The following is a 23,461-nucleotide window of genomic DNA, read 5'->3' as shown; positions in this document are numbered from 1 at the left end:
CAATTTTTTTAAATTGCTATAATAATTTCTCAAATCTTCCTCAGGCATTACCTTTTCAGAAAATAATACAATGAAAATGATAAAAAAAAAAACTGTTGTATAGTGTTAATTAATGTATTTATTTCAACTTATTTCTGCATTCAGAAAAAATTGTGTGATGCCTTTTCCAACAGGGGGTGCTGCAGCACCCTCAGCACCCCTACTTCCCACGGCCATGGACACCACTGGCTCTAAGTAATTCAAAATTCAAGGCTGCTACACAAAGTGTTCTGTCGTTCTCTCCAGGAGTTGAAATGTATTTAATCTTTTTCAAGAAAATGTCTGTCAACATGTATTTCCGACGTATACTCGTGTGAATGTGAATAATTTAAGACGTGGGTAATGTAGAATTCCATAAACTGTCCAACAGCGCCCCCTGCTGGTACACCGTGGTGACGACACCCTACAATGACGCCACTGCGTCCTCCGTTGCTAGGTAATTCTCCCGGAAGGACCAAGCCCAGAACGACGTTGTTTAATGTTTCAGACATTTCTCCTTAATAATCTGCGTTTATGCTAATTAAGTCTCATCACAACGTTGTATTTATGTTTGTAGGTTTTACTTCCTCAGACTTTTATTGTGAAGAGATGTTAACCGTTGTGGGCGTTGTCGGTTGAGTGCAGCTTCACGACGCCGGGATCAATAAATATAGCTGTGAGCTATAAAACTGCTAACATGAGAGGAGTTCGTTATTGTTAGCTGGAGCTGTTGTGACTGCTGACGGGCTGTCCTGCTGTGTTCCGCCATGAATTTAGCTAAAAGACACTTTGGCGACATTGCATCAGTGTCAGGATGATGTCCGCCCAGCCTCTGCAGCAGTACAGGGAGGATTCGGCAGCCTGCTAAACTGAGCCAGCCCGGCTAGCTGATGCTGATGACTGGCTGTTTCCTGACATTGATTTGCAGGTAGGTGACTTGCCCTGGTGCATGCTGGCTGCGTGTATTTAATCCCTCTGTTTTCTGTGCATTGTTCTACCTTGAGTCTGTTTATTCATCTTGCTTGTTTACCTTTTGTTTTGTGCTCCACCCTAGTGGGAGGCACCATGGCCGGTAAGGTGAAGTGGGTGACAGATATTGAGAAATCTGTGCTCATCAACAACTTTGAGAAGAGGGAATGGACTCAGGTCACAGAAAACGACGACTGGAATTTCTACTGGTGGGTGTCTGTCCTTCCTACAGCTGCAGCTTTAGATCACATATCATGCAAACCTCTTATAAATAGGACAGGACAGAAGGGAGCACTCATGTTCTATGCTATTGATGCTATTGTTTAAGTACTAATACTATGATTAAAAATACACATGTTCAACATGTCAACCAATCAAAATGCTGCTTCAATAAAAACAGAGTAGTATTCTCAGAAAAGTGTCCTGAAAATAGCAAAAGTACCAGTTATTATGATGTAATGTCTATGGAGCTTGTTAGGATTTATTACATTATCATTACATAACTAGATGTACCTTCTTTACAGTTATAAAGTGCAAGGATTTAGTCTCTCCAAAGGTTCACAGCATATTTAATGACGGATTTTTTTCAGGCTGTATCTCAGATCAGAATCTGATTTTCAAATATAGGATTATTATGATCTCTGTGGGCATTGCATATTTATTCAAATGTAATCATCTGAAAGGATTAGAGTTGATGTCAATCTCCTGGTGAACTGGCAATCATCCGAAATGTTGCAAAAATGGCAGCAGATTCATTGTACAAGTTCACAGAGGCCAAAAAAAGAATAAAGCACTAAATAAACAAATGTAAATAGAATAGAATAGAATTTACTTTATTAATCCCTGAAGGGAAATTCAGATGCCTGGCAGTTAAAATTATAAAAATCACATAAAACAAGTAATTCAGGTGTCTGTCAGCTCATCTCCCATTGGCTAGAGAGTTATGAAGCCTAATGGCTGCAGGGATGAATGATTTTCTGTATCTCTCAGTCCTGCAGAGCAGAGAGATGAGCCGTCCACTGCCGCAGTTTCTCTGGTCCACAAAGAAGTTGTGAAGTGGATGATCTGTGTAATTTAGAATGGCTCTAGCTCTAGCTTCTTCTGTGTGCATCTCTCCACCACAGCCCCCAGTGAGTCCAACCAGGTTCCAATCACAGTGCCAGCTCTTTTTTCAGTAGTTTGTCCAGTCGCCTCACATCCTTGTGTTTTATACTGCTTCCCCAGCAGACAGACTGCAGCATAGAATAACACACTCGCCACCACAGACTGATAAAACATCTGCAGCATCTTAATGCAGATGTCTAAGGATCTGTGTTAAGGGACCAGTCCAACTTGTTGTCCAGGTGTACACCTAGATAAATAAATAGATAATTGTAACAAATTGTACGGTAGCCTGAAGCAGACATGCATTCACACGCTTTATTTACTCTGGTTACTTATGATACCAACTTATTTCGGGGTATTTTCTCAGGATCTTGACTTATTATACCTGCAACCTTCAGATGACAAAACTGATTTCCCATAATGATGAGTTAATTTAACAGGATCCGGTTATCATTCTTTTAATCATGTATAATCACCTGATATGTTAAGATAGAAATGCTTTTTTCCTTGGGAGCCACAGACAGAGAAAATAAAATAAATAAAACTGTTAAAATGGGAATACCATAGACTATTTAATCATACAGTTTAAAGTAATAGTTCCCCTGATTCCACTGTCAGTGAACCTTCCATGGCCGCAGGTTCTTATCAGCCTGCTTGTTGGATTGTCCTGGATTGCAGGACAGGATGTCGCTCCATCTTTTCCTATCAGAGATGGTCGGGGGTCCAGTAGCTCCTCATTCTGCTCTCACATCTGTGTCCGCTAACTCTAAAGACCAGCCGTGAGACTGAAAATAATGGTTTTGCCACAGTGTCAAGAGGCAGAGGTGAAATGTGCTGGAACGCTTTTCTGTGGATTGATATGATCTGATATATTGTGTGTGATTAGGTTGTCCCTGGCGTCACTTTTGCTATTTATTACAGTTGTTGTGGGGTTTTGACCAATCAGAATCAAGTATTCTACACAGCTTGATAATAAGGGAAGATCTTGTGTAAATTATTGGTTATGAAATGAAAATAGAGTTAATAAAATCTGATTGTATGTCCGCGTAGCCTTCAAGTAATCAAGTATTAAGTAGCGAAGCTTAATTCTGGCACCAGACTCCCTCGATCATTATAATGTATGCTTAGTATTACTCATGTGCAGGATGAGCATCCAGACCATCAGAAACGTGTTCAGCGTGGACACCGGCTACCGCCTGTCAGATGACCAGATGGTGAACCACTTCCCCAACCACTATGAGCTGACCAGGAAGGACCTGATGATCAAGAACATCAAACGCTACCGCAAGGAGCTGGAAAAAGAAAGCAGTCCGCTGGCAGAGAAGGACGAGAACGGGAAATACATTTATTTAGGTATTTGTCAAAGCACCTCACAAGCCATGGAGAGGCCTGGTTCTCTGAGCACTGTCATTTATCTAACTGTCATTAATTTCCTCTGCAGATTTTGTCCCTGTGACGTTCATGCTCCCGGCAGATTACAATCTCTTTGTGGAGGAGTTTCGTAAAAACCCGTCCAGCACTTGGATCATGAAGCCCTGTGGGAAGGCGCAGGGCAAAGGCATCTTCCTCATCAACAAACTGTCCCAAATCAAAAAGTGGTCCAGGGACAGCCGCACCTCCACGTGAGTTCTGGACGGTATCCTAACACACAGGCAGAAATCACTGCCCGTGAGGTAGATACTGAACACTTAAACACAGCGCCAAATTTTCTCTTCTTTTTTTTAATTTAGCAGCTGCTCTTTTTCTGTTCTACACTCAGTTGTTGTAGAAACAGTATATGAGTTATCTATTTTACAGTAAATTACCATATCAGAGAAGTGGCAAATATTTTGAATGCATTGCACACAAATACCAGGAAAACCTAGTAAGTAAGCATTTGGTTTTTAGGTCAACATAGCAAGCTATGGTGGCTAATGGGTTGTCTTCCTCTCTTTTTGCTTCCAGCTTTGTGGCAGCAGCCAGTGGCAAGGAGGCCTATGTGATCTCGCTGTACATCGACAACCCTCTGCTGATAGGAGGGAAGAAGTTTGACCTGCGTCTGTACGTTCTGGTGACCACATACCGGCCTCTGAAATGCTACATGTAAGAACCTTCATTTTAAAGTGATTCATGCTGGATACCAACACCTTATTAAAGACATAATACATAATTAATATGAAACAGATGACAACAGCTTTGTAGGGGAATCACCCGTCCTGGAGTTACTGTTGTTAGAACTGATTCAATGAGTACAGATTTTTATCCATGAATTAAAGCTCCTGTGAGGAACTTTCTGTTTCTGCAGTGTGCTTTTTATCACTTCATCTGACACCTACCCTTCAACACTAGTTTCAAGCATTTCCCCGACCTCCTGCAAAGCTACACTCCCGCAAGGTCTCTGAGGTCTACAGGACAGCAGCTTCTTGTGGTCCCTAAGACCAGGCTGAAAACCAGGGGTGGCCGTGCCTTCTCAGCAGTGGCACCCAAACTGTGGAACGAGCTGCCCCCCCCCCCCCCCCCCCCCCCGCCCCATGTTAGATTGTCCCCAACATTACAGACTTTTAAATCCCGTCTTAAAACGTGTTTTTACTCCTTGGCTTTTAACCCAGCATGAGATTTGTGTGGTCTCTGTCTCTGTCTGTTCTTTTATTGTATTTTTATTTGCTCCTACAGTGTTTTTATTCTTCTTTTTTTTGTTATTATTGCTTTTTAAAGTGTTTTATTTGTTTTATTATGATTCTTTTATTTTATTCTATTTTATTTTCTGACAGCGTTTTATGTTCTGTGTGTTTTAACTTATTTTATCTCACTGTGCAGCACTTTGCTAAACTTGATTGTTTTTTTTTTTACATGTGCTATATAATTAAAGTGGATTGGATTGGATTGGATTTATAGTAATGATATTGAAGGAGTCAATCATGTTACCCATGGTCTTGTTTACCTTTATAGGCCATATAGAGACATTAGTAGTAATTGTAGTCTATTTTATCACTGTGAAGAATCTCCTCACAGGAGCTTTAAACATCAGTTATAATGCATTAAACCTTGTATGCATCTATTATTACTTAAAGCTCCTGTGAGGATTTTTTAGCTGGTTACAAAACACATTGAAATGAACATGGAGGACTCTTTCTGACCTACAAAAGCAAACAAGCCGATCAACGACCAGACTGAAAATTTCTATATTAGAATTTTTGATACCTGTCACCACTGCGAGGGGATAGGTGTCAGATAAGATGATTGACAGCTCCCTAAAGAAACAGCCTTCTTTTACTTCACTAGCAAATATTCACATTCATTACAATACGGCAAAATTAGCTATTTTTGTCTGAAAACATGGCGTACACATGCTCATGACAAGATCAGAAAAGAAATGCGAGTTATAACTTTGTCCACATGGGGGCGCCAAAACCAAAAGTTCCCCACTGAAGCTGTAGTGTGTACATCACTACTACTTTTATCAGCTTTCAAACTTGCTCAGTGAGCATTGCGACGATTGATTGACAGTTGATAGTTGAAATGAAATGATTGTGTACTATTTAGCTGTTGGATTTAGATAAAAAGAGTCTGTCTGTCCAGCCAATGGAATAATCACAGCTCTTTTCTAGATGTTATAGACAGAACAGTTAAGGGATCAGTTAAGAAAAAAGCAGGTAGCTGAATCAATATGTAAAAAATGGTGTGTTCCAGCCTCTAATTGAACTCTTTCTGTCTCTGTCCCTCTGTCTCTCTATCTCTGTCTCTCTTGATCCTCAGGTACAAGCTCGGCTTCTGTAGGTTCTGCACAGTGAAGTACACACCCAGCACCAGTGAACTGGACAACATGTTTGTTCACCTCACCAATGTGGCCATCCAAAAACACGGGGTAAGCAGAATAAAGTGTTTGAACTCAACATTTAGCTTGTGATGTTGTTCTAAGCTTGTGATTAGTTCAGTTAATTTGGATTTTAAAGAGTTAATTCACTGATTCATGATTGCTCTTTCTGAAACTGAGGGACCCAGTGAATTAGCATTGAAACACCACAGCTTAGATTTCAGTCTTTTAGTATGAGTCAATCCGCAATTTTTTCCACTGTGTACCTTTAACACAGGATGACTACAACCATGTCCATGGGGGCAAGTGGACGGTCAGTAACCTCCGTTTGTACCTGGAGAGCACCAGAGGGAAGGAGGTGACCAGTCGACTTTTTGACCAGATCCACTGGATCGTAGTGCAGTCGCTCAAGGCCGTGGCTGTAAGTTGACACAAACTTTTATTTACCTGCTTACTTACTAAAATACTTATTGACTTACTTACTGACTTACTTACTGACTTACTTACTTACTGACTTACTTACTTACTGACTTACTTACTTACTGACTTACTTACAGACTTACTTAATAATAATAATAATAATACCTAAGTTTTATATAGCGCTTTTAAATAACTCAAAGACGCTTTACAAATAAATAAATAAATACAAATAAAGACATACAAGACAAGCAGGACTTACTTACTTACTCACTTACTGACTTACTTACTAAAATACTTATTTATTTATTCTAGCCTACTTACTTACTTAGCTACTCACTTACTTACTTACTTACTTACTTACTTACTTACATACTTAATTACTTACTTACCTACTTACTTACATACTTACCTACTTACTTACATACTTACTTAGTTACTTAAATACTTACTTACATACCTACCTACTTACTTACATACTTACTTACATACTTACTTACATACTTACTTATATACTTACATACTAACTTACTTACTTTCCTATGTACTTTCTTACATACTTACTTACTTCCTTACTTACTTAATTACATACTTACTTACTTACATACTTACTTACATACTTACTTACTTATATACTTACATACTCACTTGCTTACTTACATACTTACTTACATGCCTACCTACTTACTTACATACTTACTTACTTACTTACTTACTTACATACATACTTACTTATATACTTACATACTAACTTTCTTACTTTCCTGTGTACTTTCTTACATACTTACTTCCTTACTTCCTTAATTACATACTTACTTTCTTACTAAAATACTCACTTACATACTTACTTACTTACATACAAACATACTTACTTACTTAATGTCTTATTTACTTAAATACGTAATTAAATGCTTCCCTTTATACTTACATACTAACTTACAAACATACTTACTTACTTACTTACTTTTTGAAGTTACTCAAAAATCCCATTTGAGAGTTTCAGTGTAGTGTCAAATCACACATGGAACAGAGACATGTTTTAATCCTGAGATACTCCACCAGAGGTCTCTTTTGCTCCCAGTACACTGAAGCAGGACAGTCATTGATATCTCCTCTGTTTTAGTTAGATCTTTAAAACATTCATTTCTTTGTGAAAGTCACATATTCCTGCTGCTGCTGGCTCTCTCCTTTAAATAAACTACAGAGTATGTTCACACAGATTTACTCAAACAAAAGCCTTGTGCTAAGCTCTTACCCTCACTATTATGCTAACACAATCAGACTCTGTTGTCAGTGAGTCCCTTTGATAGCACCCTCCCTTCGATAGCTCAGTTGGTAGAGCGGAGGACTGTAGTGGTCACACCAGGTATCCTTAGGTCGCTGGTTCAAATCCGGCTCGAAGGAGAGACTTTTAAACCTCTTGTCCACAGTCAAAACTTAATTAACCATAGCAGTGTGATACAGCCACTCTTGCTCTATATGCAAAAACAATGCATACATTTAAGCTAAAAATAAGCTCTAATGTTTGCTCTGTGAGTATTTGACCTAGATAAGTCATCCAGTAAACAAGCAACACGTGGTTTTCTAACTTCAAAACTTCACAACAGAAGAATCTGGTTAATATTTAATTTGTTTGAACACTCATTGAGGACTAGCTTTGTGAATGTGGTGAATTCAGTGAGTGAAGTTAAGGACACCGCTGCATGAGGTCAAACTGTCCCCTTCGATAGCTCAGTTGGTAGAGCGGAGGACTGTAGTGGCTATGACAGGCATCCTTAGGTCGCTGGTTCAAATCCGGCTCGAAGGAGTGAATTTTGAATTGTAGGAGATATATATAACGTCATATATACAGTGCTTACATAAAAAGTTTAGAATGCATAATGTTCAACATGCAGCAGATAAGAATCCTACTGCATGATCTAGAAACATGCATTAACCAGGACTAGTTAACTAATCATCATGCTATGTGCATGTGGTGGAGACACATCTAGTTAAAAATACTCTCCAAAACAGACATGTTGGTGCAACCAGTGAAAGTGGTTTTACCTTGTTCCTTTTAGGGTTGTGGTTTTAGTTTTTGGCTTTCAGTTTTAAACACACAGCTGGAGGAACACCCTTGTGAGAAAGGTGCATGACAATACACACTTCCCTTTTTGAATGCAGTGATCAGACTTACTTCCCCTCTCCGGCCTTCTTGCACATTGTGTCATAAAAAACACGTCCACAGGTGTGTTTTCTTGCTAACACCTCTTTCTTATATATAACCAAGTAAGAGACTTTGTTCAGTGAGCAGGTGGTGATGCAAGTTAGAATCCTATTTGCCTGCTAATTTGTTATAATTTACAATAAACTGAACATTTCAAATAATGTTTTTGCCACAGTGTCAACAGGCAGAGGTGAAATGTGCCATTCTAATTTCCACGGATTTAATTCGATGTGACGTGTGTGATCAAGGTGTCCTAAGTGTCGCCTTTGTGGTTGAGAATTAATCACTGTTGTTTTGGCGTTTTGACCAGTATTTACGGTGGCCCTGAAGGACAAAACAAATTTGCAAAAGATGAAACACTTTTACAAAGTTGGAGACAAATAAAACTAAATTACATCAGCTAAACACTTTTACCAAGGCCAAAACAAATTTACATTTAAGAAAACAAATTTAGAAAAGATGAAACACTTTTACAAAGTTTTAAGTCTGACTCCTTTTAGCCTGACTCCGTTTAGCCTGAGGCTATCTGGTCTGAGGCCGTTACATTCTGACACATGATGAAGGTTTTGCGGAGATATGACAGAGCTTTTCTGGAGACATGATGCTTTTTTATCTGAGGTCTGACACCTCTCTCTGAGACCCAAGGATGTCCTAATATGTAAACCATGTCCATCTCTGTTTGGTTTCTCTCCATCAAAACAAACTAAGTGACGCCTCACTCGATCACTTCCGGATCAACTCCGGTATTTGGTACATTCCATTTTCCGTAAAAATGAAATGTTAATTTGGTTCAGAAATGGTAAAAGTGTTCCGTCGTTTGTAAAGTTGTCTCCAACTTTTTAAAAGTGTTTCATCTTTGGTAAATTTGTTTTCTTAAATGTAAATTTGTTTTGGCCTTGGTGAAAGTGGTTAGCTAATGTAATTTTGTTTTATAAAATGTAAAAATGTAAATTTGTCTCCAACTTTGTAAAAGTGTTTGATCTTTTGTAAATGTATTTTGTCCTTCAGAGCCACCGTAAGTATTTGACATTTGGGTATTTACAACAGTTGGAGTTGTCATGATGTCATTATGACCTGTAATGTGGGTTAATCCATCCTTCTAATCCAGTCTCTCCTCTCTCCCAGCCTGTCATGAACAACGACAAGCACTGTTTCGAGTGTTACGGGTATGACATCATTATTGATGACAAGCTGAAGCCATGGCTTATAGAGGTGAGTAATTTCACAAACACACCCACACACTCACATTACAGAGTTTAATTGACTCTGAATGAACCTGCGTGTTGTAATCGTTGCCTCATTTCTGAAGCCTTACATTCTGGCAAGCCCAAATATACTTACCATGCTTGCATGCTGACTCCTCCAGTGTTTAGCAACTTTAAATGCCCTGAAGGTGGATCTTTGTGTGGGCCTCTGTGTGTTGAAATCTGCGCTGAAGGTGTGTCATTCTTTGCTGAAATACAGCCATCAAACAGAGCATGGAAAGAGTGAAGCAGGAAGAAACAGGCTATTTCCTGGCTAGTCTTTTATTTAGAATTTCATGGCTCTGTAATCAAGCTATTCATTTTTTTACATTTTGAATATTTTACTTTTAATGGGGTTGTCATATTTAATTGCTGTGCAATAGCTCGCTGGGTTTTCTAGGCTAGGTCTGAACTATTTCTGCTAACAGACCAATCTGATCTATTCTGGGTGACTGAGAATTGGTTGTAGGACATAAACGGTCCTCAGTGAGCAACTTTGTGTAATGTGTGTCACTCAGGAACTCTCTCCATTTTTCTGCACATGTTCCCTACAGTACATCTGCAATCATGTTTGTCAGCTCTGAACAGGTCATTTTCTTTGTCTGTGTCTTACTCAGGTCAATGCCTCTCCCTCGCTGACCTCCAGCACAGCCAACGACCGCATCCTGAAGTACAACCTCATCAACGACACTCTCAATATCGTCATGCCCAACGGGGAAATCCCAGACTGCCGCTGGAATCGCAGCCCACCCAGAGAGGCCTTGGGCAACTATCAAGTCCTGTGAGTAACAAAGAAATCCTCCACAAACTCAGCCATGTTTAACAAGCACACAGCGTCAGAGATCACATGAGTATTAGTCAAGTTAGACTTTGCTCAAATTCTGGTGTTCTACCTATGCTTCGATAGCTCAGTTGGTAGAGTGAAGTACTGTAGTGGATGTACCCACACAATGTGTTGGTCACAGGAATCCTTAGGTCGCTGGTTCAAATCCAACTTGAAGGACAGACTTTTGACTCTGGTGTACATGAGCAGTAAACGCTGAAGGGTTCTGCCTCCAGAACCCAAATTAGTAGATGGTTCCAGGGTAGAAGAGCCCAATGATGATAGGCTCTGCCTCCCATATTACTTTGGACTTGCTAAAGCTTGCCTGCATTCTTGTTCTGGTCTTCTTCACTGGAAAGACTCTCTTGCTGAAAGTACAGCAGGTTTGACTTTTCGTGGTTGTGCTGATACTTTTCTGCGTCTTCCTTCAATAGCTCAGTTGGTAGAGCGGAGGACTGTAGTGGATGTACCCACACAATGTGGTGATCTCAGGAATCCTTAGGTCGCTGGTTCAAATCCGGCTCGAAGGAGAAGATTTTAAAAGTGTAGGAACTCTATTTACAGTCAGACTTACTGTTTAACTAACAGCAGCTTAAACGCAGAAGATACATCCAAAACTGTGGAGTTAAAAAGCTAACATTACCATTTCTGAAACAATGCCGCTGCTTTGATAAAATGTCTCTCCTTCGAGCCGGATTTGAACCAGCGACCTAAGGATGCCTGGCAAGTCCACTACAGTCCTCCGCGCTACCAACTGAGCTATCGAAGGGAGAGAGCTGATAAAGGGACGCACTGACACCACAATCTGAACAGTGTTAGCATAATAGTTAAGGTATTAGCTCAGCATGAGGATGTTGTTTGAGTAAATCCGTGTTTGCATACTCTGTAGTTTAATTAAAATCAGAGAGTCATCTTTCATTTGAGCTAGTTTACATTGGGGTAGTTGAGCATTAGAGCATTATGGCAGTAGCCATTAACCGAGGTGGCAGCACTACAGCTTAGACACATTATAAGTCTGGTATTTCAGGTCCGAGATAATAATAAATGTAGTAATTTGTTAAGCACACCAGTAACTCTGGTTATGATTAGTGTGGGTGTTGATGTTCAACAGGTTTGTTAATTGAACATGGCCACATAACTAGTATAACCATGAACAAGTGTGCCTTCGATAGCTCAGTTGGTAGAGCGGAGGACTGTAGTGAGTGTACTGAGTGAAAGTGATGTCCTCAGGAATCCTTAGGTCGCTGGTTCAAATCCGGCTCGAAGGACAAGCTTTTGACTCTATTGTAGAGTAGCAGTGAAGGCTGAAGGTTTCTGACTCCAGAACCCAAACTGGAAGATTGTTCCAAGGGAGAAGATCCCAAGCTCTGCCTCCCATACTACTTTTGGACTGGAAGCCTCTGAATCTTTCCTTCATTCTTCAAGATGAGGAGTCAAAAGTGAGGCTCATTCACAGGCCAAACTTAATGCATAAGTCAGAAAACTACATGTATTCAGATCAGCTTTTCTACACTGGAAAGACTCTCTTGCTGAAAGTACAGCAGGTTAGATTTTTGCTGGTTGTGCTGATACTTTTCTGCGTCTTCCTTCGATAGCTCAGTTGGTAGAGCGGAGGACTGTAGTGGATGTACCCACACAATGTGGTGATCACAGGAATCCTTAGGTCGCTGGTTCAAATCCGGCTCGAAGGAGAAGATTTTAAAAGTGTAGGAACTCTATTTACAGTCAGACTTACTGTTTAACTAACAGCAGTTTAAACGCAGAAGATACATCCAAAACTGTGGAGTTAAAAAGCTAACATTACCATTTCTGAAACAATGCCGCTGCTTTGATAAAATGTCTCTCCTTCGAGCCGGATTTGAACCAGCGACCTAAGGATACCTGGCAAGTCCACTACAGTCCTCCGCTCTACCAACTGAGCTATCGAAGGGAGAGAGCAGATAAAGGGATGCACTGACACCACAATGTGAACAGTGTTAGCATAATAGCTAAGGTATTAGCTCAGCATGAGGATGTTGTTTGAGTAAATCCGTGTTTGCATACTCTGTAGTTTAATTAAAATCAGAGAGTCATCTTTCATTTGAGCTAGTTTACATTGGGGTAGTTGAGCATTAGAGCATTATGGCAGTAGCCATTAACCGAGGTGGCAGCACTACAGCTTAGACACATTATAAGTCTGGTATTTCAGGTCCGAGATAATAATAAATGTAGTAATTTGTTAAGCACACCAGTAACTCTGGTTATGATTAGTGTGGGTGTTGATGTTCAACAGGTTTGTTAATTGAACATGGCCACATAACTAGTATAACCATGAACAAGTGTGCCTTCGATAGCTCAGTTGGTAGAGCGGAGGACTGTAGTGAGTGTACTGAGTGAAAGTGATGTCCTCAGGAATCCTTAGGTCGCTGGTTCAAATCCGGCTCGAAGGACAAGCTTTTGACTCTATTGTAGAGTAGCAGTGAAGGCTGAAGGTTTCTGCCCCCGGAACCCAAACTGGAAGATTGTTCCAAGGGAGAAGATCCCAAGCTCTGCCTCCCATACTACTTTTGGACTGGAAGCCTCTGAATCTTTCCTTCATTCTTCAAGATGAGGAGTCAAAAGTGAGGCTCATGGACAGGCCAAACTTAATGCATAAGTCAGAAAACTACATGTATTCAGATCAGCTTTTCTATACTGGAAAGACTCTCTTGCTGAACGTACAGCAGGTTAGATTTTTCGTGGTTGTGCTGATACTTTTCTGCGTCTTCCTTCGATAGCTCAGTTGGTAGAGCGGAGGACTGTAGTGGATGTACCCACACAATGTGGTGATCACAGGAATCCTTAGGTCGCTGGTTCAAATCCGGCTCGAAGGAGAAGATTTTAAATGTGTAGGAACTCTATTTACAGTCAGACTTACTGTTTAACTGAAAGCAGTTTAAACGCAGAAGATACATCCAAAACTGTGGAGTTAAAAAGCTAAGATTACCATTTCTGAAACAATGCCGCTGCTTTGATAAAATGTCTCTCCTTCGAGCCGGATTTGAACCAGCGACCTAAGGATACCTGGGCAAGTCCACTACAGTCCTCCGCTCTACCAACTGAGCTATCGAAGGGAGAGAGCAGATAAAGGGACGCACTGACACCACAATCTGAACAGTGTTAGCATAATAGTTAAGGTATTAGCTCAGCATGAGGATGTTGTTTGAGTAAATCCGTGTTTGCATACTCTGTAGTTTAATTAAAATCAGAGAGTCATCTTTCATTTGAGCTAGTTTACATTGGGGTAGTTGAGCATTAGAGCATTATGGCAGTAGCCATTAACCGAGGTGGCAGCACTACAGCTTAGACACATTATAAGTCTGGTATTTCAGGTCCGAGATAATAATAAATGTAGTAATTTGTTAAGCACACCAGTAACTCTGGTTATGATTAGTGTGGGTGTTGATGTTCAACAGGTTTGTTAATTGAACATGGCCACATAACTAGTATAACCATGAACAAGTGTGCCTTCGATAGCTCAGTTGGTAGAGCGGAGGACTGTAGTGAGTGTACTGAGTGAAGGTGATGTCCTCAGGAATCCTTAGGTCGCTGGTTCAAATCCGGCTCGAAGGACAAGCTTTTGACTCTATTGTAGAGTAGCAGTGAAGGCTGAAGGTTTCTGCCCCCGGAACCCAAACTGGAAGATTGTTCCAAGGGAGAAGATCCCAAGCTCTGCCTCCCATACTACTTTTGGACTGCAAGTCCCTGAATCTCTCCCTCATTCTTCAAGATGAGGAGTCAAACGTGAGGCTCATGGACAGGCCAAACTTAATGCATAAGTCAGAAAACTACATGTATTCAGATCAGCTTTTCTATACTGGAAAGACTCTCTTGCTGAAAGTACAGCAGGTTTGAATTGTGTTGGTTGTTCCGACACCTCTCAGTGTCTACCTTCGATAGCTCAGTTGGTAGAGCGGAGGACTGTAGTGGATGTACCCACACAATGTGGTGATCACAGGAATCCTTAGGTCGCTGGTTCAAATCCGGCTCGAAGGAGAAGATTTTAAACGTGTTGGAGCTTTATTTACAGTCAGACTTACTGTTAAACAGAGGATTAAATGCAGAAGATAGAGAATCGAATTCAAACCATTGAGTTAAACATTAAAGATTAGGAGAGAAGCTAACATTGCCATTCCTAAAGCAATGCTGCTGCTTGGATGAAATGTCTCTCCTTTGATTTGGATTTGAACCAGCGACCTTCTGGCTGGAAGCACAAGCTTTTGACTCTTGTATACAGTCGCAGTAAAGGCTGAAGGTTTCTGCCTCCAGAACCCAAACTGGTATATTGTTCCAAGGGAGAAGATCCCAATCTCTGCCTCCCATAGTACTTTTGGACTGCAAGTCCCTGAATCTTTCCTTCATTCTTAAAGATGAGGAGTCAAAAGTGAGGCTCATGGACAGGCCAAACTTTATGCATAATTCAGAAAACTACATGTATTCTGTTCAGGTTTTATTCAATGATAAGACTCTCTTGCTGAAAGTACAGCAGGTTTGAATTTTGTTGGTTGTTCCAACAACTTGTAGTGTCTGCATTCGATAGCTCAGTTGGTAGAGCGGAGGACTGTAGTTAGTGTACTGAGTGAAAGTGATGTCCTCAGGAATCCTTAGGTCGCTGGTTTAAATCCGGCTCGAAGGACAAGCTTTTGACTCTATTGTAGAGTAGCAGTGAAGGCTGAAGGTTTCTGCCCCCGGAACCCAAACTGGAAGATTGTTCCAAGGGTGAAGATCCCAAGCTCTGCCTCCCATACTACTTTTGGACTGGAAGCCTCTGAATCTTTCCTTCATTCTTCAAGATGAGGAGTCAAAAGTGAGGCTCATGGACAGGCCAAACTTTATGCATAAGTCAAAAAAATCTACATGTATTCAGATCAGCTTTTCTATACTGGAAAGACTCTCTTGCTGAAAGTACAGCAGGTTTGAATTGTGTTGGTTGTTCCAACACCTCTCAGTGTCTACCTTCGATAGCTCAGTTGGTAGAGCGGAGGACTGTAGTGGATGTACCCACACAATGTGGTGATCACAGGAATCCTTAGGTCGCTGGTTCAAATCCGGCTCGAAGGAGAAGATTTTAAACGTGTTGGAGCTTTATTTACAGTCAGACTTACTGTTAAACAGAGGATTAAATGCAGAAGATAGAGAATCGAATTCAAACCATTGAGTTAAACATTAAAGATTAGGAGAGAAGCTAACATTGCCATTCCTAAAGCAATGCTGCTGCTTGGATGAAATGTCTCTCCTTTGATTTGGATTTGAACCAGCGACCTTCTGGCTGGAAGCACAAGCTTTTGACTCTTGTATACAGTCGCAGTAAAGGCTGAAGGTTTCTGCCTCCAGAACCCAAACTGGTATATTGTTCCAAGGGAGAAGATCCCAATCTCTGCCTCCCATAGTACTTTTGGACTCCAAGTCCCTGAATTTTTCCTTCATTCTTAAAGATGAGGAGTCAAAAGTGAGGCTCATGGACAGGCCAAACTTTATGCATAATTCAGAAAACTACATGTATTCTGTTCAGGTTTTATTCAATGATAAGACTCTCTTGCTGAAAGTACAGCAGGTTTGAATTTTGTTGGTTGTTCCAACAACTTGTAGTGTCTGCATTCGATAGCTCAGTTGGTAGAGCAGAGGACTGTAGTTAGTGTACTGAGTGAAAGTGATGTCCTCAGAAATCCTTAGGTCGCTGGTTCAAATCCGGCTCGAAGGACAAGCTTTTGACTCTATTGTAGAGTAGCAGTGAAGGCTGAAGGTTTCTGCCCCCGGAACCCAAACTGGAAGATTGTTCCAAGGGAGAAGATCCCAAGCTCTGCCTCCCATACTACTTTTGGACTGCAAGTCCCCGAATCTCTCCCTCATTCTTCAAGATGAGGAGTCAAAAGTGAGGCTCATGGACAGGCCAAACTTTATGCATAAGTCAGAAAACTACATGTATTCAGTTCAGCTTTTCTATACTGGAAAGACTCTCTTGCTGAAAGTACAGCAGGTTTGATTTTTGCTGGTTGTGCTGATACTTTTCTGCGTCTTCCTTCGATAGCTCAGTTCGTAGAGCGGAGAACTGTAGTGGATGTACCCACACAATGTGGTAATCACAGGAATCCTTAGGTCGCTGGTTCAAATCCGGCTCGAAGGAGAACATTTTAAAAGTGTAGGAACTCTATTTACAGTCAGACTTACTGTTTAACTAACAGCAACTTAAATGCAGAAGATACATCCAAAACTGTGGAGTCAAAAAGCTAACATTGCCATTTCTGAAACAATGCAGCTGCTTTGATAAAATGTCTCTCCTTCGAGCCGGATTTGAACCAGCGACCTAAGGATGCCTGGCAAGTCCACTACAGTCCTCCGCTCTACCAACTGAGCTATCGAAGGGAGAGAGCAGATAAAGGGACGCACTGACACCACAATCTGAACAGTGTTAGCACAATAGTTAAGGTATTAGCTCAGCATGAGGATGTTGTTTGAGTAAATCTCTGTGTTTGCATACTCTGTAGTTTAATTAAAATCAGAGAGTCATCTTTCATTTGAGCTAGTTTACATTGGGGTAGTTGAGCATTAGAGCATTATGGCAGTAGCCATTAACCGAGGTGGCAGCACTACAGCTTAGACACATTACAAGTCTGGTATTTCAGGTCCAAGATAATAATAAATGTAGTAATTTGTTAAGCACACCAGTAACTCTGGTTATGATTAGTGTGGGTGTTGATGTTCAACAGGTTTGTTAATTGAACATGGCCACATAACTAGTATAACCATGAACAAGTGTCCCTTCGATAGCTCAGTTGGTAGAGCGGAGGACTGTAGTGAGTGTACTGAGTGAAAGTGATGTCCTCAGGAATCCTTAGGTCGCTGGTTCAAATCCGGCTCGAAGGACAAGCTTTTGACTCTATTGTAGAGTAGCAGTGAAGGCTGAAGGTGTCTGACTCCAGAACCCAAACTGGAAGATTGTTCCAAGGGAGAAGATCCCAAGCTCTGCCTCCCATACTACTTTTGGACTGCAAGTCCCTCAATCTCTCCCTCATTCTTCAAGATGAGGAGTCAAACGTGAGGCTCATGGACAGGCCAAACTTAATGCATAAGTCAGAAAACTACATGTATTCAGATCAGCTTTTCTATACTGGAAAGACTCTCTTGCTGAAAGTACAGCAGGTTTGATTTTTGCTGGTTGTGCTGATACTTTTCTGCGTCTTCCTTCGATAGCTCAGTTGGTAGAGCGGAGGACTGTAGTGGATGTACCCACACAATGTGGTGATCACAGGAATCCTTAGGTCGCTGGTTCAAATCCGGCTCGAAGGAGAAGATTTTAAACGTGTAGGAACTCTATTTACAGTCAGACTTACAGTTTAACTAACAGCAGCTTAAACGCAGAAGATACATCCAAAACTGTGGAGTTAAAAAGCTAACATTACCATTTCTGAAACAATGCCGCTGCTTTGATAAAATGTCTCTCCTTCGAGCCGGATTTGAACCAGCGACCTAAGGATGCCTGGCAAGTCCACTACAGTCCTCCGCTCTACCAACTGAGCTATCGAAGGGAGAGAGCAGATAAAGGGACGCACTGACACCACAATCTGAACAGTGTTAGCATAATAGTTAAGGTATTAGCTCAGCATGAGGATGTTGTTTGAGTTAATCCGTGTTTGCATACTCTGTAGTTTAATTGAAATCAGAGAGTCATCTTTCCCTTGATCTAGTTTACATTGGGGTAGTTGAGCATTAGAGCATTATGGCAGTAGCCATTAACCGAGGTGGCAGCACTACAGCTTAGACACATTATAAGTCTGGTATTTCAGGTCCAAGATAATAATAAATGTAGTAATTTGTTAAGCACACCAGTAACTCTGGTTATGATTAGTGTGGGTGTTGATGTTCAACAGGTTTGTTAATTGAACATGGCCACATAACTAGTATAACCATGAACAAGTGTGCCTTCGATAGCTCAGTTGATAGAGCGGAGGACTGTAGTGAGTGTACTGAGTGAAAGTGATGTCCTCAGGAATCCTTAGGTTGCTGGTTCAAATCCGGCTCGAAGGACAAGCTTTTGACTCTATTGATGAGTAGCAGTGAAGGCTGAAGGTTTCTGCCCCCGGAACCCAAACTGGAAGATTGTTCCAAGGGAGAAGATCCCAAGCTCTGCCTCCCATACTGCTTTTGGACTGCAAGTCCCTCAATCTCTCCCTCATTCTTCAAGATGAGGAGTCAAACGTGAGGCTCATGGACAGGCCAAACTTTATGCATAAGTCAGAAAACTACATGTATTCAGTTCAGCTTTTCTATACTGGAAAGACTCTCTTGCTGAAAGTACAGCAGGTTTGATTTTTCGTGGTTGTGCTGATATTTTTCTGCGTCTTCCTTCGATAGCTCAGTTGGTAGAGCGGAGGACTGTAGTGGATGTACCCACACAATGTGGTGATCACAGGAATCCTTAGGTCGCTGGTTCAAATCCGGCTCGAAGGACAGCATTTTAACTCTAGTGTACAGTAGCAGTCTAGGCTGAAGGTTTCTGCCTCCTAAACCAAAACTGGTATATGTTTCCAGGGTAGAAAAGTCAAAAAATGAGAGGCTCTGCCTCCCATACTTATTTTGGACTCTAATTCTCAAAAGATTGCCTGCATTCTTGATGCTCAGCACTAAAGAGGAGAAGTATAAACACTTCAAATATGATGTTGCCTGACCTGTTTTGTAGGTGAGAAAATGTCTCTAGAACATTCAATTTAACTCACTGAAGGTCATTATATAAACCTTTGTATGTTTTTAAATTGTATGATTAACCAGCAACCTTTGCTGTGACACCTTGTTGACATTTTGGTTTTCTTTTAGCCTCTTCTGCAGGTTTGATTTTTCCTGGATGTGCTGACACTTTTCTGCGTCTTCCTTCGATAGCTCAGTTGGTAGAGCGGAGGACTGTAGTGGATGTACCCACACAATGTGGTGATCACAGGAATCCTTAGGTCGCTGGTTCAAATCCGGCTCGAAGGAGAAGATTTTAAAAGTGTAGGAACTCTATTTACAGTCAGACTTACTGTTTAACTAACAGCAGCTTAAACGCAGAAGATACATCCAAAACTGTGGAGTTAAAAAGCTAACATTACCATTTCTGAAACAATGCCGCTGCTTTGATAAAATGTCTCTCCTTCGAGCCGGATTTGAACCAGCGACCTAAGGATGCCTGGCAAGTCCACTACAGTCCTCCGCTCTACCAACTGAGCTATCGAAGGGAGAGAGCAGATAAAGGGACGCACTGACACCACAATCTGAACAGTGTTAGCATAATAGTTAAGGTATTAGCTCAGCATGAGTATGTTGTTTGTGTAAATCTCTCTGTTTGCATACTCTGTAGTTTAATTAAAATCAGAGAGTCATCTTTCATTTGAGCTAGTTTACATAAGGGTAGTTGAGCATTAGAGCATTATGGCAGTAGCCATTAACCGAGGTGGCAGCACTACGGCTTAGACACATTATAAGTCTGGTATTTCAGGTCCGAGATAATAATAAATGTAGTAATTTGTTAAGCACACCAGTAACTCTGGTTATGATTAGTGTGGGTGTTGATGTTCAACAGGTTTGTTAATTGAACATGGCCACATAACTAGTATAACCATGAACAAGTGTGCCTTCGATAGCTCAGTTGGTAGAGCGGAGGACTGTAGTGAGTGTACTGAGTGAAAGTGATGTCCTCAGGAATCCTTAGGTCGCTGGTTCAAATCCGGCTCGAAGGACATGCTTTTGACTCTATCGTAGAGTAGCAGTGAAGGCTGAAGGTTTCTGCCCCCGGAACCCAAACTGGAAGATTGTTCCAAGGGAGAAGATCCCAAGCTCTGCCTCCCATACTACTTTTGGACTGCAAGTCCCTGAATCTCTCCCTCATTCTTCAAGATGAGGAGTCAAACGTGAGGCTCATGGACAGGCCAAACTTTATGCACAAGTCAGAAAACTACATGTATTCTGTTCAGCTTTTCTATACTGGAAAGACTCTCTTGCTGAAAGTACAGCAGGTTTGATTTTTCGTGGTTGTGCTGATATTTTTCTGCGTCTTCCTTCGATAGCTCAGTTGGTAGAGCGGAGGACTGTAGTGGATGTACCCACACAATGTGGTGATCACAGGAATCCTTAGGTCGCTGGTTCAAATCCGGCTCGAAGGACAGCATTTTAACTCTAGTGTACAGTAGCAGTCTAGGCTGAAGGTTTCTGCCTCCTAAACCAAAACTGGTATATGTTTCCAGGGTAGAAAAGTCAAAAAATGAGAGGCTCTGCCTCCCATACTTATTTTGGACTCTAATTCTCAAAAGATTGCCTGCATTCTTGATGCTCAGCACTAAAGAGGAGAAGTATAAACACTTAAAATATGATGTTGCCTGACCTGTTTTGTAGGTGAGAAAATGTCTCTAGAACATTCAATTTAACTCACTGAAGGTCATCATATAAAGCTTTGTATGTTTTTAAATTGTATAATTAACAAACAACCTTTGCTGTGACACCTTGTTGACATTTTGGTTTTCTTTTAGCCTCTTCTGCAGATTTTATTTTTCCTGGTTGTGCCGACTCTTCTCAGTGTGTCCCTTCGATAGCTCAGTTGGTAGAGCGGAGGACTGTAGTGGATGTACTCGCACAATGTGGTGATCACAGGAATCCTTAGGTCGCTGGTTCAAATCCGGCTCGAAGGAGAAGATTTTAAAAGTGCTTTATTTACAGTCAGACTTTCTGTTTGACTAACAGCAGTTTAAATGCAGAATGTAGATCCGAAACTGTGGAGTTCAAATGCTGAAGAGATGGAGAGAAGCTAACATTACCATTTCTGAAACAATGCTGCTGCTTGGATAAAATGTCTCTCCTTCGAGCCGGATTTGAACCAGCGACCTAAGGATGCCTGGCAAGTCCACTACAGTCCTCCGCTCTACCACCTGAGCTATCGAAGGGAGAGTGCTGATAAAGGGACTCACTGACACCACAATTCGAACAGTCAGTGTTAGTATAATAGTGAGGGTAAGAGCTTAGCATGAGGCTATTGTTTGAGTAAATCTCTGTGTTTGCATACTCTGTAGGTCATTTAAAAGCAGAGAGCCAGCAGCAGCAGGAATCCCTTCTCATGTTTGTCCTTCTTGTCTCTGACTCCCTCAGGTATGACGAGGAGCAGTCGCAGAGCGAGAATGCCGAGCGTGAACTGCGGAGCCGCTCGGGTCAATCCCTGGGGTCAAAAGGCGGCAAGGGGAGTGCAGGCGTTCGTCCTGCTGCTGCAACCTGGAAGTGAACGGATACCGCTGAGTCTTAAAGACTTCCTGTACATTTTTACAGGGTCCAACCGTTGGGCACAGTGGTTAAAAAAAGAACCACATGGACTCTTTTTTTAGCTAAGACTATTTAGAGGACTGGACCTTGTCTCTTCTTTTCACTGACTTCGGCTATGTGGGGGGAAAACTCTACACAGGACAGGAGGAAAATCAACAGTGTGGTTGTATTTGTTGAGTTTAAAGGCCTGTGTTGGGTGAATGAGTAACTCAAAGTGTTATGATATAACAGCAACAGCGCTTCCCATTCCCAAAAAACTTGTTGTTTAAAAAGGGGGGCTGAAACTTGGGAGTCAATACTGAAAAGAAGATCCCTCACCGGAAGCTTCAGGTGGGAAAACTGCAACTACACAAATCAAAAGAAAGTTGTGAATTCCCATCGGAACAAGGGGGATTCCAAGAACTTGAACTATGCATGATTTCTGAGTCCTGACACTTTACCTTGACCCACCACACAGGTGCTAGAAAGAAGGCAATCTGATATAAAATGGTACTGAAGAACTAGAAACAAGAGATCCACCCCTATACAAAGGGTGTAAAGATATAGTTTACTGATAGAGGGTATTTGAAGTACTAAATGTATTTAGAGTTTAATTATGTTTTTTATAAGTGCATTATTTGGATGTATAAGCAGGGGGGTTTTATTGACATGATTGTATCGGGTGCTGATTGCACTTTATATATCTTTATTTTGGCTTTAAACTCAATAGATATCACATATTTGAGTTGGACCATATCTACTGCACATTAAAAGCTTAAATAATATGTGTTGAGGATGAATACACTCTAAGCTTCTACTGTTTATTTCCTGCGACTGCTGAAATATTTCACTGACGATGAGTACTTTGCTAAATCATTGATTTTCAGTAAACACTTTGGTATTTTTGAACAAAGATACTTGCAGGTAGAGCTTTTAGAGCCTGTTGGACATAATTTAATAACATATCAGGGTGAACTGGCCCTTTAAAATTAGCAAATTTACCACTTCAGGTTTAATTTAGTTGAATACATTTGAATTTAATAAAGCAAAAATAGCTATTTCTATATTTTGCTGTGCATCTACAATAAATGTATCTCTATTCAGATCACAGAATTAGTTCATAGTTTCCTCATTACTAAAAAAGGCTCCATACATGTGGTTGAAGAGGTTCACAACAACATGTGACAGTTTAAACCTCTACTTCTAAAAGTACCTCTGCCTTTTTATTTCAGTTCCCCTGTTCTTTCAGATGTTATATTTGTTTTTGCATACTCTCATTATCTCTTGCTTGATGTATTTTGCATGAGTGAGCATGCTGTCTTGGTTTGCAGATAGTACTTGCTTCATTCACCATCTTTATGTTTAACATTTACGTGATCTCTGAAATTATTATCCTTAAAAATGTAGATCTTTTTATCATTATCATATTTTTGGTCCCCTACAAAATTACTTATAATGTCAGTGTATATGTGTTGAAGGGTAACATTTGACCCGAAACATTCTAGAAGGAATTCAAGAGGGTTTAAAAACTACTTCCCATTTACTGCTGACCCATACAATGCTCTCTAGAGGCCCACACAGGGCCCCAGACCTCACAGTGGGAACCAGTGCCT

General features: G+C 40.9%; 1 protein-coding gene and 7 non-coding genes across 9 annotated transcripts; 7 read left to right on the top strand and 1 right to left on the bottom strand.

The window, feature by feature from the left end:
- Nucleotides 1–463: 463 nt before the first annotated feature.
- On the top strand, nt 464–22,652 carry ttll1 (tubulin tyrosine ligase-like family, member 1). 2 transcript variants are annotated; one of them, XM_034673336.1, is made up of 10 exons: nt 464–946; nt 1,073–1,196; nt 3,236–3,444; nt 3,533–3,713; nt 4,036–4,173; nt 5,827–5,935; nt 6,162–6,305; nt 9,633–9,719; nt 10,369–10,532; nt 21,702–22,652. In XM_034673336.1, the coding sequence occupies exons 2-10, from the start codon at nt 1,084–1,086 to the stop codon at nt 21,829–21,831; spliced, it is 1,275 nt and encodes a 424-aa protein (XP_034529227.1). In that variant the 5' UTR covers nt 464–946; nt 1,073–1,083; the 3' UTR covers nt 21,832–22,652. The 2 variants fall into 2 exon arrangements, with proteins under 2 accessions (XP_034529227.1, XP_034529228.1); XM_034673337.1 differs by lacking the exon at nt 464–946 and having other exon boundaries at nt 1,084–1,196; nt 3,220–3,444.
- trnay-gua lies at nt 7,619–7,705 on the top strand. Its single transcript is given in 2 exon segments — nt 7,619–7,655; nt 7,670–7,705. It is a non-coding gene; the product is annotated as a tRNA-Tyr (tRNA).
- Nucleotides 8,022–8,108, top strand: trnay-gua. Its single transcript is given in 2 exon segments — nt 8,022–8,058; nt 8,073–8,108. It is a non-coding gene; the product is annotated as a tRNA-Tyr (tRNA).
- Nucleotides 11,737–11,842, top strand: trnay-gua. The gene is made up of 2 exons: nt 11,737–11,773; nt 11,807–11,842. It is a non-coding gene; the product is annotated as a tRNA-Tyr (tRNA).
- trnay-gua lies at nt 12,418–12,504 on the bottom strand. The gene is given in 2 exon segments: nt 12,418–12,453; nt 12,468–12,504. It is a non-coding gene; the product is annotated as a tRNA-Tyr (tRNA).
- trnay-gua lies at nt 12,898–13,003 on the top strand. Its single transcript has 2 exons — nt 12,898–12,934; nt 12,968–13,003. It is a non-coding gene; the product is annotated as a tRNA-Tyr (tRNA).
- On the top strand, nt 17,351–17,456 carry trnay-gua. Its single transcript has 2 exons — nt 17,351–17,387; nt 17,421–17,456. It is a non-coding gene; the product is annotated as a tRNA-Tyr (tRNA).
- On the top strand, nt 20,197–20,302 carry trnay-gua. Its single transcript has 2 exons — nt 20,197–20,233; nt 20,267–20,302. It is a non-coding gene; the product is annotated as a tRNA-Tyr (tRNA).
- Nucleotides 22,653–23,461: the final 809 nt, after the last annotated feature.

This window comes from Notolabrus celidotus, chromosome 21 (assembly GCF_009762535.1).
Source record: "Notolabrus celidotus isolate fNotCel1 chromosome 21, fNotCel1.pri, whole genome shotgun sequence".
Taxonomy (NCBI): Eukaryota; Metazoa; Chordata; class Actinopteri; order Labriformes; family Labridae; genus Notolabrus; species Notolabrus celidotus.
Note: the sequence above shows the minus strand (reverse complement) of the source record. Positions and strands in the feature narration are given on the sequence as shown.